At 32.8% G+C, this 18,408-nt stretch overlaps 1 protein-coding gene across 4 annotated transcripts in view; it reads left to right on the forward strand.

Moving 5' to 3' along the window:
* The window catches only part of SOS1 (SOS Ras/Rac guanine nucleotide exchange factor 1), a 137,480-nt gene that overhangs the window by 88,681 nt on the left and 30,391 nt on the right, over positions 1–18,408 (forward strand). For all 4 annotated transcript variants that reach the window (XM_006211479.4, XM_006211480.4, XM_072937877.1 and 1 more), the window contains 5 exons: positions 6,503–6,630; positions 7,420–8,075; positions 16,204–16,285; positions 17,048–17,170; positions 17,671–17,774. In XM_006211479.4, coding sequence (XP_006211541.1) covers positions 6,503–6,630; positions 7,420–8,075; positions 16,204–16,285; positions 17,048–17,170; positions 17,671–17,774 — 1,093 coding nt within the window. The remainder of the gene's footprint in view (positions 1–6,502; positions 6,631–7,419; positions 8,076–16,203; positions 16,286–17,047; positions 17,171–17,670; positions 17,775–18,408) is intronic.

The following is an 18,408-nucleotide window of genomic DNA, read 5'->3' on the forward strand; positions in this document are numbered from 1 at the left end:
GTTCATTTTTCTTCAATCTTTTTTCTCTTTATTCTTCAAATTGGTAATTTCTATTGATCTGTCAATAGAATTGTTAGTTATTATACTTACTCTAGAATTCTCATTTGGATTTTGTTTTATAGTTTCCAGAGACTTCCTGTCTGTCCACTCAATATGACTGTCTTTCTTTAATTCTCAGAATATGATTACAAAAGCTACTTTGAAGTCTTTCCTAAATCCAACATTTGAGACACTTGAAGTCAGTTTCTATTAACTGGCTTTTTTCTTTAAATATGGGTCACATTTTCCTATGTTGTTGTTATTGTTGTTGGTGGCGGTGGGGCTTTTTTTGCTAGTTAACAGCTTTGGATTCTGTTGTGTGAAGGATTATTGGGATCCTTTTAGTGGGCTTTTGATTTTGTTTTGTTTTAGATTGTTGAATTTTCACTCTAGCAGGCAGTTAACTTTCCTGGACTCAACTGTAAATTTGTCTCTTGTTTGTTGTGCAGCAGTTGATACCTCTGTTCACTTTTTAGGATTTCCATATGCTTTACTTGACTCTCTTACGTCTTCCCTTTGCATATATGACTTGGCAGTAAGACCAAGTGTTTGGGCAGAGATAATGTTTAGATTTGGGGGCACAGTCTTTGTGGTTTCCTTACACCTAGAGATTGTCCCTTAATTTCCAGCCACTCTGCCAGCCTCAGGCTCTGTCCCTTGGCACCTTAAAGCAGTAAGGCTTTAACTGTCTGCTGTGTGAGCTACGTACAGTTGGGAAATAAACTCAGTTTAAGAAAAGAAGAACTCATCTGTTACAATTCTTGTCTTTCAGGAGTAGATTCCTCTTTGATCTCCCTACTTTTTTGCCAGGCTCCCTGGGGTCTTCCCACACATGCAGAGTTTAGCAGTCAACCAGGTGTTTGGGTAGAATTTACCCTCAGATTTTGTGTCTCAACCCTTCTGCAGTTCATTCACTTTCAGATTCCTCCCTTCAATTTCTTCTTAAACTGCTCTCTTTTATCTCAAGCCTGTAAAGCTACTTTTTTCCTCCCATTCTTCCCCACTGTCACCGTAATCTCATAGTGTACACTTTCTAAAGTTGCATCTTTTCAAGAATAATAGTGCTTCTGGCTTATGCTTTCTTTTAGATGTTTTCCAATGCCTGTAACTATATTTAATATTTTGTCCAGATTGAATAATTGTTATCTGCACAGAGTTTCCAAAACTTCTGCCTTCCATCACCTGTTACTAGAAGTTCTTGAATTTTTATAGGTCTTCTTCAGTATTTGTTATGACTTTGGTGACTGTAACAATAGGAGGGATAACAGTGAAGGGCAGGCTGCAACTCAGATTCCACAGGTAGGCAAGAGAGTTGCTATTGTTAGAAAATATATTTTAATAAATTTAAAGATAGGGATAACTGGATCTTATTTAAAATATGATTTGAATATGGGGCATGTGTAAAAATTGGTTGCATAGATTATTTTTAATTGCTCTTGCATGTTCTTCAATCATCTTTTATCTCACCCAGATGACATGCTTGGGCTTAAAATACTCCCTGACAAAAACAGTACACAAATTTAGTCTAATTGGCAGGGATTCTAAAAATTCTTTACAATTAACTAAGATTATTTTCTGTCTGAAAACACAATAGTGATACATAGAAACACCTTTTTTTACTATTGTGTTATGACTTCTTTATCAAATAAATATCGTGGTTTCCAATTTTTTTGCCTTTTTTAGCTAGAATTAATTTCTAGCTAGAATTTAGCTAGAAATTCACCAAACTGGTTTACTACATGACAGCAGAGGGGTTACTGCTTTTTCTAGATAAACTTCACGTGTACACAGTAGGATAGGCGTGGAGGAGGAGACGGGTGTGATGGGGTTCAGGACGCACTATCCCCACCAAAGTGGCACATTAGCATACTGAATATTTTAAGTTAAAGGAGTCTGAGACACTGTCACAACAGAGGTTGCTTTTAGCAGCATGAAGAAAATCAGGAATTTATGTTGGTCTCGATAGAATTAAAGAGATTAAATGAAGAGAGGGGTATTGGAAGAGAAATGGGGAAATGTGAGCTATTTATTGTCCAGCTATCTGTTGAACAACTCTGCTTGTTCATTGTGTAAGCAACTCAAATTCACTTTCTTGAAAACTCCTTATCTTTCCCAACAAATCTACTCTTTCTGTGTTCATTGACTCAGCAAAGTGGTCCCGCTATCCATCTGGTTACTTGGAATAGAAACCTGGAAGTCCTCAACTCTTCTCTTTCTCCACATCACACCTACTTAGTCACCAAGTAACTCCTTTTCATTCTTGAAAAGGATCTTCTTTTGGATTCATCCTCTTTTTGTTTGCTCTCAGTTCTCTGTGAGGACCATGATAATCTCATCTGGACTATCACAAATCTCCCTCTAGTCTTTCCTTCCCATCTTCTCTTCCCCACACAATTTGCCCTTGACTGGGTAACCAAACCCAAGCCATCTTTCTAAAATGCAAAATTAATCACATTAGTCTCTATTGCTTAAAATCCGTAATGGCTCCCTATTGACCCAAGTTTATGTCCAAGTTCCTAATAAGGCTTATTGTCATGACTTGGTCCCTGTTGACTTCTCCAGAATCTTGACTCACTCCCTGTCCCCACCTCCCATCTTTCCCACCCACTAGGCGGTATGATTCAGCCAGTTTCTCTCAGTCTTGGTCCTATATAACTCTTTGAATTACACATGCTATTTCCTGTGCCTAATTCATTTTTTGTACTTGTTTCCCCATGGCTAAATCATTCTTATCCTTCAAACCTTATAGTCATTTCTTTCTGGAAGCTTTCCTTGCCATCTTCTCTCCCTTTATTAGGTCAAGGGCTCTTGCTGTGTATTTCCAGAGTGCCCTGTATTTTCCCCATCATAGCACTTTGTAATTCATTTGTCTCCTCTTTTATACTCCAACAGCAGGGGCCAGATTTGGCTTGCTCACCATGTTTTCATTCTTATAATTAATGGGTGGTTAATTAAATATTTGTTAAATTAATTCTTATTGGAACTTGACTGGCTTCCCCTGTAGATCTGCCCTTTTGAGTTCTTTTTTTCACTCAGCTACTATTAATAGTTTAAATAGTTTCTAAAAGTGTACAAGACGATTTAAGTATCTCAATAAAACTTACGACATTCTTCAGAAACCTCGAGAATTTTGCTTTTATTTTCTAATTATAGATCACATAATTTATATTTTAAGATTTCATTTTTATATTTTCCACCATTGGCTAATTTAATAAAGATACTGTTTTATTTAAATTACAATTATGGAAGAATTACACTATTTATTCCATGTAGTATATACTACCTTGATAATGATCATCTGCTTACTTGTCTTGGGGGAAAATGAGGATTTACACTAGTTAAGTAAAAGAAGATCAAATTTTGTTAATATCATTAACATCATATACTAGTTGATGAACTTTTCTGTAATGTAGGATAATTATCTGCATATATGAAATCACTAACTCAAAAATACTTTTGTTGGGAAAAAAAGGAACTAGTTTTGAAATTTACTTGGTGATTTTCTTCTTTACTTGTGTTCTTACATTTTGTAATGGGCTCTTATATATGTGCTCAGTATTTAAGATAGAGGTGAATGTCTGTCTTTTTGTTGCAAATCTCAGTTATAGTTAGACAGTTATAAGGTTGTATATTTTGTCATCCTTGTGCATTGCAGTTTACCTATTTGGATGGAATAGGTTTTATTTGGTGAATATTTTCTAAACAAGTATTTCAAGTCATTTCAGTTCTTTGGGTAGTATATTGAAAAGGTCACTGGATTGAGAGTTGGGAATCCTGGTTTCTGATTCTGCCTGCCTCTGTCAGCAAGCATGTGGCAGTTTATATTATTTCAGAGTGTATCATTTTATTTATTTCATGTTGGAGAAAACTAATTTCTAGAAATAAAAGCATATGGATTCAAATTTGTTTTTTTAAGAAAGGAATCATTATATGTTTGTGAATTAGTTGAACTCATATAAAATGCATCAGGTACAACACTTTATTTTTTTATGTGTAAACCAATCGAGTTTTATTCCTCTCCTGAATACCATTGTGAGTTTTCTTTTTCCAGTTCATAGCTTCTTAAATTTAATCCTATTTATCTCTCAGGGTTTCCTTTGGACATACAATATATCATATTGACTACTGTCCCTTCTACTTATTTCTTAAGGACGCTCTCCTCAAAATAACTGCTGGTAAAAGTGGCTCCTTTCTTCTGAAAATAATTTTTATCATCTCTATAGATGATAGGAGTTTTCGTTGTGCTTTAGAATATGATTCTCTGGATCGGTTTAAATATGATCTCATACGGCAATGTAATTTCAGGACTTGATAATTTTTTTAACTATTTAAGTGAACGGGATTTGTAAAATTAAATTGTTGCTATTACATAATGTTATTAAATAGACAGTGATGAGAAAAGTATGGTATTGAATATCACTTTGGTAGCAAGAGGATGCTGCTTTGTGGAGTCTCATTTACATACTGATTGCCACTGCTTTGTTTCTGTATCAACAATAAGTCACCCCTTTGATGGTAGTTAGCTTGAATTATTCTGCACCAGTGCCCAGTTTAAGTCAGCTATGTTAGGTAAAAGAAGCAAAGAATGCTTATAAGAAAGGTCATTTATTACACTGAAATTTGTTTTAGATGCTTGACTAATACTGTGAAGGTAAATATTGCATTTAAAAATTATTTCATCAGTAAAGTTTTATGGTTTTTGAAATAGACTTTGGGTTTGTGATTTTAAAATACACTAAAAATAGTTTTGAGATAACAGTATATTCCACATGTAAAATGCTACAGTTAAGTGGTAGATAAGTAACCCAGAAACTTGAAACACTTTTAGAACAGAAAATCAAATGTATTTCCTATTGGATTTGTTACTTTCGTAGTTGTTTTTATGAATGTTAGAATTATGTGTTTTGTATAACTTTAGATGTGTTTGCCAGAATTAATAATATAAAAAATATCAAAGGATAGATTGTAAAGAACTCAGTAATATTCTGCTGTTAGTATCAGTTTGTAAGACTGAAAAATTACCTTGCGTCATATTGACTTGAATATTGAGTGATTAAATTCTGAAACAACTCAGTGAAATAATTCACTCTTTAGTGATGCTTTCATTACACTGTGTAGAATTTTGCCCTTTTTTATTAAACATTACTTTCAATGTTAGATTACCTGCTTCCTTTGAAGCCTAAACTTCAAAAGGTTTATGGTAACATTTGTCTCCAAAAATTCTTCCATATGAGAAATAAATAGTTTAGATAGAAGTGGAAGTAGTTTGAGAGTTTACCCAGAGTCCAGCCTTCAACCTACTAGTAATATCTGTTAAAACCTAGTATCTTCTTTATGAACACTTGGCCATTGATTTTCTTTTCATTGAAAAGTAAACCTTTGTAAATTTGAAATTTGTGGTTTTATTTCTCAAGTCTTTTCCTCTGTGATAGAGAGTTTGTTCTTAAATGTTGCATGAAAGTTCTATTAATAAATAATATTTCTTAATTTTTCCTTTTTGGTAGCCACAAACAGATTTATAAGGTACTGAATTATTGACACTCATACCTCAGTTAATTGCTTGCTTGAATTATAGCCACCTTGTTGCATTGATGATTAGTAGTTATTGATGACTTAATCCTTGTTAAGCACAGACTTTCTGTCAGGCATATGTAGTATATTTAGCCACTAACTGAAAATATGCTTGCGTTTCACTAACTCAAAATCTTAACATGTGCATACTGACAAAGTTCTTCATAATACTAATGTTAATTCTGTAGTAAAACTATGAAGAAAACAACTTACCCTTAAATTGTACATTATCATTTACAAGTGCTTTGATTTTTAATAACCCCATAAAATAGGCAAGGTAGGCTTTTTATAAGCTCATATGACAGATAGGAAAAGTGAGGCTTAGAAGTCAAGTAATTTGCCCCAAAGTCACACAGAAAGTAGAGTCAAATTTTGATCCTAGGTTTTGTGTCTTTCAGGTTCCTCTCCACTGTATTGCATCCTTCTCGGTATATTTATCTTCCTTAGCATCCTATTGTTTTACAACATCAGTGTTGGATTCAGAAATCTAATACCAAGTTACATACCTCAAAAAAAATCTCATCTGTGTGTGTCTACTGCTGTGCCAAGTCCTACGATAGTTAAAAAGATAATTTATGTATTTTTTTCAGTAAAATGCATCTGAGAAACTGCATATTATTGCCTGTCACAGACTATAACATCTTGTAACAGTGCTTCTACTCCTTTTTTTTTTCCCCAGTGGAAAATTTGGTTATATTTGATATGGATAGTAATACATAAGAAAGAAAATGACTTAAAAAGAATACTATATTTCATGACATGTTTAAAATTTTTATTGTGGTAGAAAGAGTTTCAATCAATGTTCTCTTTATCCTTAAATAGAATAGGTGTATTTTTTTCTTTTTTGTCCAAAACTGTTCTACTGGTTCACATTTATTTTTTTACTTTGCAGCAGTTAGAAGAAAAGAGTGAAGATCAAGAAGACAAGGAATGTTTGAAACAAGCTATAACAGCTTTACTGAATGTTCAGAGTGGTATGGAAAAAATATGTTCTAAAAGTCTTGCAAAGCGAAGACTGAGGTGAATATTTTCACTTTTTAAACAGTCCTTCTTTTCATCCTGAATATTGTGTAAATTCAGGGATCCCAGTTCCCTCCTCAAGTAAACAATGAAGAAAATAGTTTTAGTGACAAGCTTGGTCTTTCAGAGGAAGTGACATCAAAGCCAAGAGAATTTGTTATTGTTTGAAAAACCTTTCATATTTGTGCATTTTCCTTGCATACTCCCAGACCAGACCTCCTGAGAGTCAACTGGTAAGCTAAAGGAGAGATAGAGCAAATGTATTGGGTAGATTTATGTCAACATCATTATTCTGTCAAAGTAAAATTAGTAGTGTCCTTTATTTTAGGGATTATATAACTCAAGGCATTAATTCAGATAATACTGCTTCCAGTTTTCTAATTACAATGTATGTATGTTAGTTAGCTTTAGGTATTGTCCACTTAAATATTTCTAGATAATTTTTTTTAAAGCTCTTAAATTACTTTTTTCCCCACTCTATTGGGCTACTTTTTAATACTTGACATTCTAAATATTTAGTAGCTATAGTAGAAATAATCATTCTGTAGCTTAATTTATAGGGCAGAATTTTGTTAGTAGTCAGTTGTTCTTTTTAGAGCACTAAAAAAAGTCTTACTGTGTTTGCTTTAGTTTCCAAAATTCTGTATGTTGTAACACTGATATATTTGGAGAATTAGTGAAAACCTTCTCAGTGGAACTTTTCAAAATACACTTTTGCACTGGCCTTTCTTTACATGAATTATAGTTTCCCTGTCATCTGTACTAATAATGTTTTTTCCTTTATCCCAGTGAATCTGCATGTCGGTTTTACAGTCAGCAAATGAAGGGGAAACAACTAGCAATCAAGAAAATGAACGAAATTCAGAAGAATATTGATGGTTGGGAGGGAAAAGACATTGGACAGTGTTGCAATGAGTTTATAATGGAAGGAACTCTTACTCGTGTAGGAGCCAAACATGAGAGACACATATTTCTCTTTGATGGCTTAATGATTTGCTGTAAATCAAATCATGGGCAGCCAAGACTTCCTGGTGCTAGCAATGCAGAATATCGTCTTAAAGAAAAATTTTTTATGAGAAAGGTACAAATTAATGACAAAGATGACACCAGTGAGTACAAGCATGCTTTTGAAATAATTTTAAAAGATGAAAATAGTGTTATATTTTCTGCCAAGTCAGCTGAAGAGAAAAACAATTGGATGGCAGCATTGATATCTTTACAGTACCGGAGTACACTGGAAAGGATGCTTGATGTGACAATGCTACAGGAAGAGAAGGAGGAGCAGATGAGGCTCCCTAGTGCTGATGTTTATAGATTTGCAGAGCCTGACTCCGAAGAAAATATCATATTTGAAGAAAACATGCAGCCCAAAGCTGGAATTCCAATTATCAAAGCAGGAACTGTTGTTAAACTTATAGAGAGGCTCACATACCATATGTACGCAGGTAAGAAATACGAAGTTGCCTATTGCTTTTATTTTCCTGCTTCAAGCTGATTTTTTCTTTGCTGCACAGGTCATTGTGCCTAAAATAGAAAGCGAACTAACAACAAAAGACTCCGCATTATCAGAGTTCATTTTCCTTTGACTAAAAATACAGCCATTTCATATGTCTTTTAAATTTTACAGTTTTTCTACTACATTTACATATATTATTTTTAACTTTATAGCCAGAGTTATAAATGAAGTTACTTGGTTAAATGTGCCCAGGTAGTGGCAGAAACAAGACTAAAAGTAGTGATAAATCATCATTAGGGTCTAAAAATCTTTTTACTCCATTACTTCTTTTTCCTTTTCTTCTCTTTCCGTTACTGAGATTATAAAAATTTTAATATATATCCATCACCAGAATTGTGCTAGTAGTACAAATATACACAGCGTTGCTTTTTATGGATTTCCATTCCCCAAATTTAATAAATTTAGCAAACGTGGGAGTCATTTAAGTTTTCAGTATTTTTTGCTTTTTACAACTGATGATATTTAGAAAACAGTTTCACCTTAGCAGGGCAGTTTTTAGAGATAAACTTAGGGATTTGAGGGGTGTTCCTAGGGGGCTGAGACATGTTTGTCTCTAAGTAGGCTGAATCAAATACACTGTTTGAGAGGTAAGAAACAAACACAACGATGCACTTTTTTTAAGTAATTTTTTTCTCCTGATAAAGTAAAAAAAATGATAATTCAATGTTCTTCACCTTCCTGACTTAGTAGGAAGTTTGCTAATTGTAAAATACTGTGAAAAGAGCACTGAATTTAGATTTACACCGTCACTTTATCATAGTTTCTTAAGGCCTTAGAACCTTAGTTTTCATCTCAAAAATGACCATCACAACAGCTCCCTTAGAATGTCATTGGAAAGAATAAATGAAATATTATATATGAAAGCTGTTTAAGAAATATAAACTTATTTTTCAAGAATGCTTTTATTACAAAGACATAAAATCAGATGTGACTCATAAATAACATAAATGCTATTAAATAGTTGAATGTGTAAGTTAACCTCCATCTGCAGACTTTTTGCTTAAATATATTTCTATCTCTAGGAGATGTGTATTTCTGGGGAATTTTTTGTTTTCCAGTTTTTGAAGCTCTTTAAATGGGTTCTCAGTTCTCTCTGGAAACTGCTCTGGCACCAGTTAAATTAAACTTTTAAAGATATCCATTAACTAATCCACTGTAATAAAGATGAATGGTATTCAATAATGTTCATTTGTTCAGTTTATTAAATGTCCAGTCAGAATTACTTATATGGCCTGGAAACTATCAGGACCACCTTGCAAAAAAGTAAAATTAAGTTGGAATATTTTTATCAGTGATATCAGAACACTTTATAAATGTAATCTGTTTCATTATCTCCACATGTCTCTGGGGTAGATAAGCCAGTGTTCTGTTTTGTTTTTAATTTTTATTTGACCTCTAGTTGGTAGTTCTTTTGCTAGCCTTTTCCATAGTAAAATAATAGTGTTTTCCATAGGCTGATTTTAAAAGCAGTTTGTGTTAAGTGTACACCATTTGGTAGTAGCAGGCAGTAACTGAAATATGTTGAATATAGTGAAAGAAGATTCTGGGTGATTTTTCACCTAGAAACTTCTGCAGTTAGTGTATTTATTTTGCTGACCGCCCCCCCCCAAATCAAAGTACAGGAAATTTAAATAAGCTGCCTAGGATTTTACATGAAAAAGTAATAGATTATACTGTCATCATTTTTTACAGTTACAAAACTGATTTTGAGCGGTACAATTTTCAGTAATTAGTATGACCTACCTATTTAGTTGATCACCAACTTCTTTATCTAGAATACAACTGGAGAAGTGTTTTATTAAATTACCTGAAATTTGTGGCTGCAAAGTAGTTATTTCATTGCTAACTTCTTAAGGGATTTTTAAGGTTATGAAAGTTCAAGTTCTTCTTGCCATATTATTCTGATTTTTGTGTCTTAGAAGATGCATAGAATTTTTTAGCATAAGCATTCTAAACTGTTAATCATTTTATTTTAAATATCTTTGTTTTGAGTTCTTAACTGTTTAAAATAAAATTAATTCTCAGATTTTTATCTTTGTGAGACAAGTACTACTAATTTTTTTTCCTGTGGAGCAATACAAGTGGCAAGTGCTAAAGAAGTCTTGCTAGTGTTTACTATGACAAGTCAGTGGGATTTGATTTGGAAAGCATTTTCAAATTTCAAAATTTTTAACATAATTGTTTCTTTAAAACTCTATTGTTAATGATAGAATTTTCATTAAACTGCTTGCTTTATTTCAGAGAACTTATGATTATTAATAAGCAGTTGAAGAACTAGTTATTTCTTTTCTGGGGAACTATGCTTCATTTTGTTTCTTTTTTTGAATGCAGACACTTTAAAATAAACAAAACCTGAACAAGCATAGCTGATAGTTTTTCTTTAGACTTGGCAATCTTCTCTCCTTAATATACACAACGCTAGTCAAGTCTGTAGACACAGTACCTTTGCTATGGTGTTTTATTAGTACTTTTGATAATTGTTCTCTTTGATATTAATTTTTAGCTTTTGAATAGAATAATATTTTAAGTGATTTTATTTCTAGTTAATATAAAACACTTAAATTTCTAGATTTATAGAACTTTGCAAAGTTAAGTGTATTCAAATTTAAATTGACAAGATTTTTTACTTGTTTAAAATGTGAAAGTTTAAAAAAATCCCTTACATTAATTTCTTAAAGAAGAAAAAGCCAGTGTTGGCTTTAGAAGTATTGTAGCTAAGTTTTTTGACATTTTTGTTTTCTGTCTTCTTTTGAAGCTTAATTGAATATGTTAACTTATGTCATAAGAATATTATTAGTATAACTGAAACCCATAAGCAGCTTTCATGAGTTGAGGTTTACAGTACACACAAATAATTACTGTTAGCTAATTTGGGCTCTTCTGTAAAGTCTATGAGTGAATGTATTACTGACAATATAAAATGTTTTTAATAGACCATGTATAAACTTGTAAAACATGAAAGCGGTTAACTTTTAAGGTCTTTTCCAGCTCAAATGGACTCTTGATAATGATAATAATCATTGTTATCATAATACAGTCATTATCATAGTAATGATAATAGATCAGGTAACCATTTGTTTTAAGAACTGTTTGTTCTTTTTAATTTTGGTTCAGTTGGTTGGTAGGTATTTTTATCCAAGAACATGTAGTGCAAGTTGTGGCTTACACTGAAACAAAAGCTAAAATTTAGCTTGCATATTTTTATTACATTGAATAGAATTATAATAAAAGCATTGGCTCTAATACATGAGAAAATTCAGTAACTAATAAGCACTACTTACAAACATGTTTTAGATTATAGGTTGGTCAGACATTGTCTTAAAAAGCCAGAAAACTGGCTTAACCTTACTTAATTCAGACTTCACTATGGCTTCAGCCAACTTGATACCTCAAGTAATTTAACAGTACTTTTTGAAACAGAGCTGTAGATCTCTGATGATCAGTCCCTGACTTTATTGACCAAAACCCAAGCCCCTGAAGGTTATGTGATTTACCAGAAATCCTATCATCTGGTAATTGCAGAACAAGGTTTCTTGACCCGTAGTACTGTGTTTTCCATCATGTTACACTGACTCACACAAGGTGAATTTTTAAAATCATTTTTAGAGACTTTTTTACCTACAGTAAGAAAGCACAAAACAATATGCATAAAGAAGAGGAGAGTAGGAATTTCACTTCTGTTACAGAGATACAGGAAATAATGTGGTAGAAATTAATTGAGACTTAAAAGCAACATGAGTGAAGAAATGTTTGGAGATGGTATATCTGGTTTTGATAGTCTCCTTTAGAGAAATGAGGTGACTTTGAGGTAGGGGTACTAATTCAGAACTGACATTGTATGGAAAAAGCTTTTCATACTGAAGTGTGCGAAAGGTGTTTCCCATGCATGGTGAGCTTCTCTTTTAAAGAAAATGTTATTGAAAAAACATTAGTCAGTTGATATTTTTCTTTAAAGTACTTACTGCTATTTTATGCTCTCATATAGAAAATCCACAAAAGCGTCATTAGATTTCTGTGGAGTTTGTGTCCTATACAAGCTAAGTTTGAGTGTTTTAACTTTAAAAAAAAATCTTTTGAACAATTTTTGATCAGTAGGGCAGTGCTCTTCTATTTTTAAACTCTTGATTTTTTAAAAAAGTGTTTGTGCGTCAGCATAGCGTCTGTTTCCTTTTCTAAGGAATTCAAGAGTGATTGTTTATAAATCCTTGTTGAGGAGCTTATTGTTTCTTGTGGCTTTTTAAATGGCTATATTAAAGGGGGAATTATCACATGAACAGACATCCTGATTAACAGCATTTCACTGTGGTGATGGGGGAGGGATATTCTTTACATAAATAACTTGCTATGTAATAAATATTTCATAAATATAATTGACCTTGCCAAAAAAGTTCGTGTCAATCAAAATAGGTACATAAGAAAAAAGAATGGAATTTATCACCTCAAATCTAGTATGATATATTCTAAACATTAACATAAATATATCCTGAGTTCCTAAGATTTTGGAGAATTGTGCAAAAAAAAATTACCAGAGAATAGTTTTAGAGTGAGGAAGGCAGGCAGGTAGAAGGCCAGCAGAAAATAGTGACTACACCTCATATTTGAAATAACCTGGCCCTAGACCAGGGACTTGATGGTAGAGTTGGCAGGTATTTGTACACATAAAGAGGTTGCATAGACAGAGGAAAGCAGAGCAGCTAGTAAACATGGTGGAAATCTTAGTGCAGGGCTTTGAGAGTCAGGTAGAAAAGAGTGTTACCTAAAATGAAGAAGAAAAACTACAGAGAACATTTTTGCCATTGCTCATATTGAAGTCTATTAGGGGTTATATTTGAGAAAGAGGTTTGTGGAATTACATCCACAATAAACAGAACAAGGGGAATATCTACATAGTCGATTTTCATTTTCTCCACAAATATCTGACCAAGTCATCCTGGCTTTTGTGTTTTTAATGCATTTGCCTTCCCTTTCTCTAAAGCATCATCTTATAATATAGGTAGGTAACTGCTACCCTGCAACCAACAGAGGCAGTGTAAAACTTAGCTTTCCTCATTGTCTGATAAACATTAAGTAGGTGTTGTTTTTCTACGAAATTATATAACCTGTCCTTATTGGTGGGTATTTAAAATATCAAATTATTTTAGTCCTTTGTATCATCAAAAAGATAAAGCTCCCCAATGGTTAGCATGACATGATATATGTTACTCTCCCTGAAAAGGGGAAATCAATAGAATTAAAAATAGCTTCTAGAATATGTACCCTTTTTGTGTAAAATTTCAAATTCAGATATGTCCTCTCAGTGTAAGTTTTGCATTCATTAGTAATTTTCTGCTGCTTTAGACTAAAAATAGAACCTAATTTAATACAAACCTGGGAATACATGCAGCCTTTAAGATATTTTTTGAAAGAGTTTAAACTTAAGCCAAATTTCCTTGGTTTATTTTTAGCTTCTGCTGTTTTTTCTTTCTAATCAAGCTAAAAACAACTTAAACTTGAGTTACTTTAGAAGTTAATACAACAGTGATGATTGTGGGAGTGTTTATTTCACCGCCAGCTTCAGAAACTCCTCTTCTGAATACAGTGTACAGGAAGGTACAGCTGCTACTTCCTAAAATCTGGAAGAAGGCTTAACAAGAATTACAGAATCACAATTAGACTGCTAATTTTTCAATGACTTTAGTGCCTTTAACCAAGATTAGCTACATTCTGGATTAAATCATTTATGTAAATTTATGTCGTGATTCGATAACTCATGGATTCATTCTTTATAATTAGGTCTTATAGCTATGGGAACCTTAACAGATCCTTTAATCCAGGGAGGTTATATGATATGGTAGAAAAAAGCAATAAATCAGGGATCACATGATCTAGATTCTGGTTTCATCTCTGTTGCTCTGCTGTGTGACTTTAGGTAACTTAGTTACTTCTCTCATATGTAGAAAGGGAAAAAACAAGAGCGGTCCTGCTCACTTCACAGAAATCATATGGAGTGGATTTTGTGAATGCTCTTTGAAATCATTACATAACAGTCACCAGGTGTTGATGTGATCCCCTTTTGACTGATGGCACTGAGGCACATCATGACTTTCCCAGCATTGTCATCAGTTACTAAAGTACTGAAATGGCCAGAAGTTTTGGTATAAAATGAAGAGACTGTTTTAGAATATTTTGCCTTTTAAAAATAGCCAGTTTTCTTAAAGCATTCGTTAATTCACTTAAACTTGCTTTTATTGTTTTTCAACTTAAATTATCTTTGATATCCCACAAGTTTTTAGCCTGACTTAGGTGGCATTTGAGAAGTGAATCTAGATATTGAGTTTAGACTTTTAGGCTGAACTTTTCTTTTAAAAAGGAAGAGATCATCCTTAATTTGAAACACAACTCAGGGATATTTGGACTAAGTACTAAGGGTCTATACTAAGGGTCTGGCTTCTCCAACAGTGACAGCTCAGTGTCTCTACAGTGGCCACTACTTTTGCTTCCTAAACACATGATGTTTGAAGTAGCCTCACCTTAACAAATAGATTTGCAGAACAGGAAGAAGATTCTTGAAAGGGAGGATTGTGATGAAACCGATATAAATCTCTGTTTTAAAATCTTGTACAGCCTTCTGTTTTAAAATCTTTTCTTCTGGATGAGACATTAGTCTTTAACGTTTGAGGAACTCTGTAACTGAAGACAAACAATAAAATACCAACAGAAAGGAAATTACTAAAGGATTGTATCTATTTAAATTACTTTTATCAGTAACCCACTCTAGCCTCAGAAGGTATAAAATTAAGAGAGAGGAGGGGTATTAAAAACCAATATATTTTTTATTATGTAAATTTTTCTTTAACTCAAAAATGTATTATAATCTTAAATTCAAGGTTGTCTGATACTTAAATCAACTCATTATCTTGATGACCACATACACCAATAGGCTGGAAATAGATTTATATTTTATGATAAATCCATGAATTTGATTTTGGGGGTGGGGGAAGTTAATATAATTATTTTACTTTAAGGCTAAATTTAGGCGTTAATCAAAGAGAATCAGACTAAATAGAAATTTCCAAACAAATGAATTCTGATTCTTGCTAAATCCTATGCTAATAAAAGACACTATGTTTCTTATGAAGAATCCATAGTATGTAGCCTAACAAAAATAAAGATAGTTGCTACCCTCAATGAATTTATCATTAAATTAGAGCTTACCAGCCCATAGTGATGTAAAATAGGAAACTGACACTCCCAATAAAAAAAAAGTTAATGAACTCTCCCCTCCTTTTTAAAGACTTACAACTAAATGCAGACCTTGATGAAATTTGAGTTGTAGAAGTGAGTGGGTTTTTTTCCATTATGGGAAGATGTCTCCCCCCCCTCCCCCGTTTATGCAGATGACGGCCCAGGTCTCTTGTGCTGATGACAGCAGCCTTTCTCCACAACTTGGGAGAATACTGCCAAGGAGAGACTGGAATAGGCAGGCCTGGAGAAGTGACCACACTCAGTCAGCTTCCTGCTTTACTTCATGGAGATGTGAATGAAAAGTAGGTCCTTTCATGGAAGGGGTTGAAGATGCCTACTCTTATGATTGAACTTTCACTGTGTCTACTAGAAATATAAGTAATTAAAAGTTGTGAATAGAACCAAATCAACATATTCTCACACATTTAATAGTTTTAATAACTTACAGGTATTTATAAGCATCTTATAGCAGTTTTAATTAAACCCCCTACAAATAAAACAGTTTTGAAACTGCATTTAACTTAATCTACAACATCATAAGATCCAATTTCTTTATACTTCTGTGACCAATAATGAGTTTAAGATCAGCTGGTCAGAATGCAGAGGTCAAGAAATAAGTTGACTTGAAATTTGCTATCAGTGGTTTTGCCACTAATTTAGGAAGTAGTTAAAACTAGCAGTTCATTACAAAGTCCACAGCATTCTATGTGATCAGAATATTTTGGGACTTTTAAAATTAAGTTTTTAAATATTTAATCTCTTTGAAAATGTAAATAATAGTTTTAATCATTCTGAATAAAATATTTTAATAAGATACTTTTCCTTTTTCACAGATCCCAATTTTGTTCGGACATTTCTTACAACATATAGATCGTTTTGTAAACCTCAAGAACTACTGAGTCTTATAATAGAAAGGTCAGTCAATTTAAAATTCTTTGTTCTTTTTTTAAAATGAGATTGGGTTAAGATTTTATCTGTTTCTTGGAAATATATTGAATGAGCTTTAAATTGTAATGAATATTTTAAGAAAAAATATCTCCTAGATGACCATTTATTTTATAATATGTTAACTGTGATTATTTAAATACGAAAATAAGCATCCTTTTTACCTGAAAACTCAGTGTGTGAAGTTTCAAATTTACAGAATCAGTCAAACTAAAGAGCTATATAAAAATGTTGAATTTAGGCTCTGGAAATTCGAATTTTAATGATTTAAATGTTCTAAACAGAATTTTTCAAATATATTACATATTGAGAAAAATGGAGTGAACAACTACTATAATCAAGAAAAGTGTTTCATCCAACCAAAGAGCAGCCAGCTTCTCAAAAATTATCTTTAAACAGTTTTCTGTTGGCTGATTTAGAGTAATTACAGAAGCCAGAACTGAACATCATTTCCTTAACTTTATAATCACATCTATTTTTAGACTTTGCATGTATTCTTTATTATGTTTCTAGTTAGCTTTATCTGTATTGGCAAGTATTAATTTCTTTTTAAAAAATTAAAATAAGATCATTAACCTTTACATTATAGAAACCTCACGTTTTCAATGATGTGTATATCCTCAGTAATTTTTTTTATGGTGTCTCTTGATTGTGCTGACTAATAAAAAGGTTTTTTATTTGTATAATTTGATATAATTGGTTTTTTCACTACTTTGTTCTGTTTTATGTTAGGTTTGAAATTCCAGAGCCTGAGCCAACAGAAGCTGATCGCATAGCTATAGAAAATGGAGATCAGCCCTTGAGTGCAGAACTAAAAAGGTTTAGAAAAGAATATATACAACCTGTACAACTGCGGTAAGCATTAAATAAATAACTGAGGTAAATAAGCCTTTTTTGAACTTTTGTGTCAGAGTTGAAGTAAATAGGATCTTTCCCAAACGAGGAAGTAACAAGTAAAACGAGTGAAGTAAAGAGGAATTATCAGAAATTACTGTATAAGTCTTAACTAACATAGACTTTTGAAAGTGGTAAGCCATGTATAAAATTAAAGTTGACCCTTGAACAATGTGGAGGTTAGGGGCACAGATGCTTGGCACAGTAGAAAGTCTACATGCCAAATGTGTGGTTCTGTGTCCCCAGATTCAACCACCTGCGTATGGTGTAGTATGGTACAAATTTAATGGAAAAAAAAAATCTAATTATAAATATACCCATGCAGTTCACACCCCGTTATTCAAGAGTCAACTGTATTTAATTTGGTAAAAGTTACTCTGTTTTCATTTATAACATTCGTTGTGATAAACGTTTATGTCCGAGTTCCCATGTAATTTAATTATTCTTCTGTATTGCCATAGAGTATTAAACGTATGTCGGCACTGGGTAGAGCACCACTTCTATGATTTTGAAAGAGATGCAGATCTTTTGCAGCGAATGGAGGAATTTATTGGAACAGTAAGAGGTATGTTTCTTTTAAGTGCCTAATCTTTATATGTAATAAAAGTACCAATATGGTGATTATCGATTGATGTTACTACTCCTCAGTGTGGTTAAACGATACTTATAATAGTGCCAGCATAACCAACTGAAAAAGTTAAAAGTTGTTCAGTAGTCACCCTGTTGATCTAATGAATTTTCATTTAGTCTATCAACTTCCTGGTTATTATGCATAACATATCAGAGAGGCAGCAGAGCATACTGAACTGAGAGCTGAGAAATGACTTGTGTCGCAAACAGTGCCGCTCACCAGATAAATGACTTTGGGCAAAATCATTTTGATTTTTTAGACTTGAGTTTCCTCATCAGTAACATAAGAGACTAGGCCTGATGATCTCCAGAGTTTCCCTTCTGGTTTTAAAGATTCTGTGATTGTATAGAATAGGTCAAAGTATGGTCTACACAAATTTGTTCCTGTTTCCACTGAACTTTCTAAATGAGAATCAGAAAATAAAGGGTTAAATAATAGTACTTTCATGCATAGTACAAAACAAGGCCACATCAAAAACTCACACAAAATGAAGGAATCAGTTCTCTGGCACTGTTTGGTTTATAAAATGCAATGTTAGTTAGATTAGTGTATGTTAGTGTTAGATTAG

This window comes from Vicugna pacos, chromosome 15 (genome assembly GCF_048564905.1).
Source record: "Vicugna pacos chromosome 15, VicPac4, whole genome shotgun sequence".
In the NCBI taxonomy this organism is placed as follows: Eukaryota; Metazoa; Chordata; class Mammalia; order Artiodactyla; family Camelidae; genus Vicugna; species Vicugna pacos.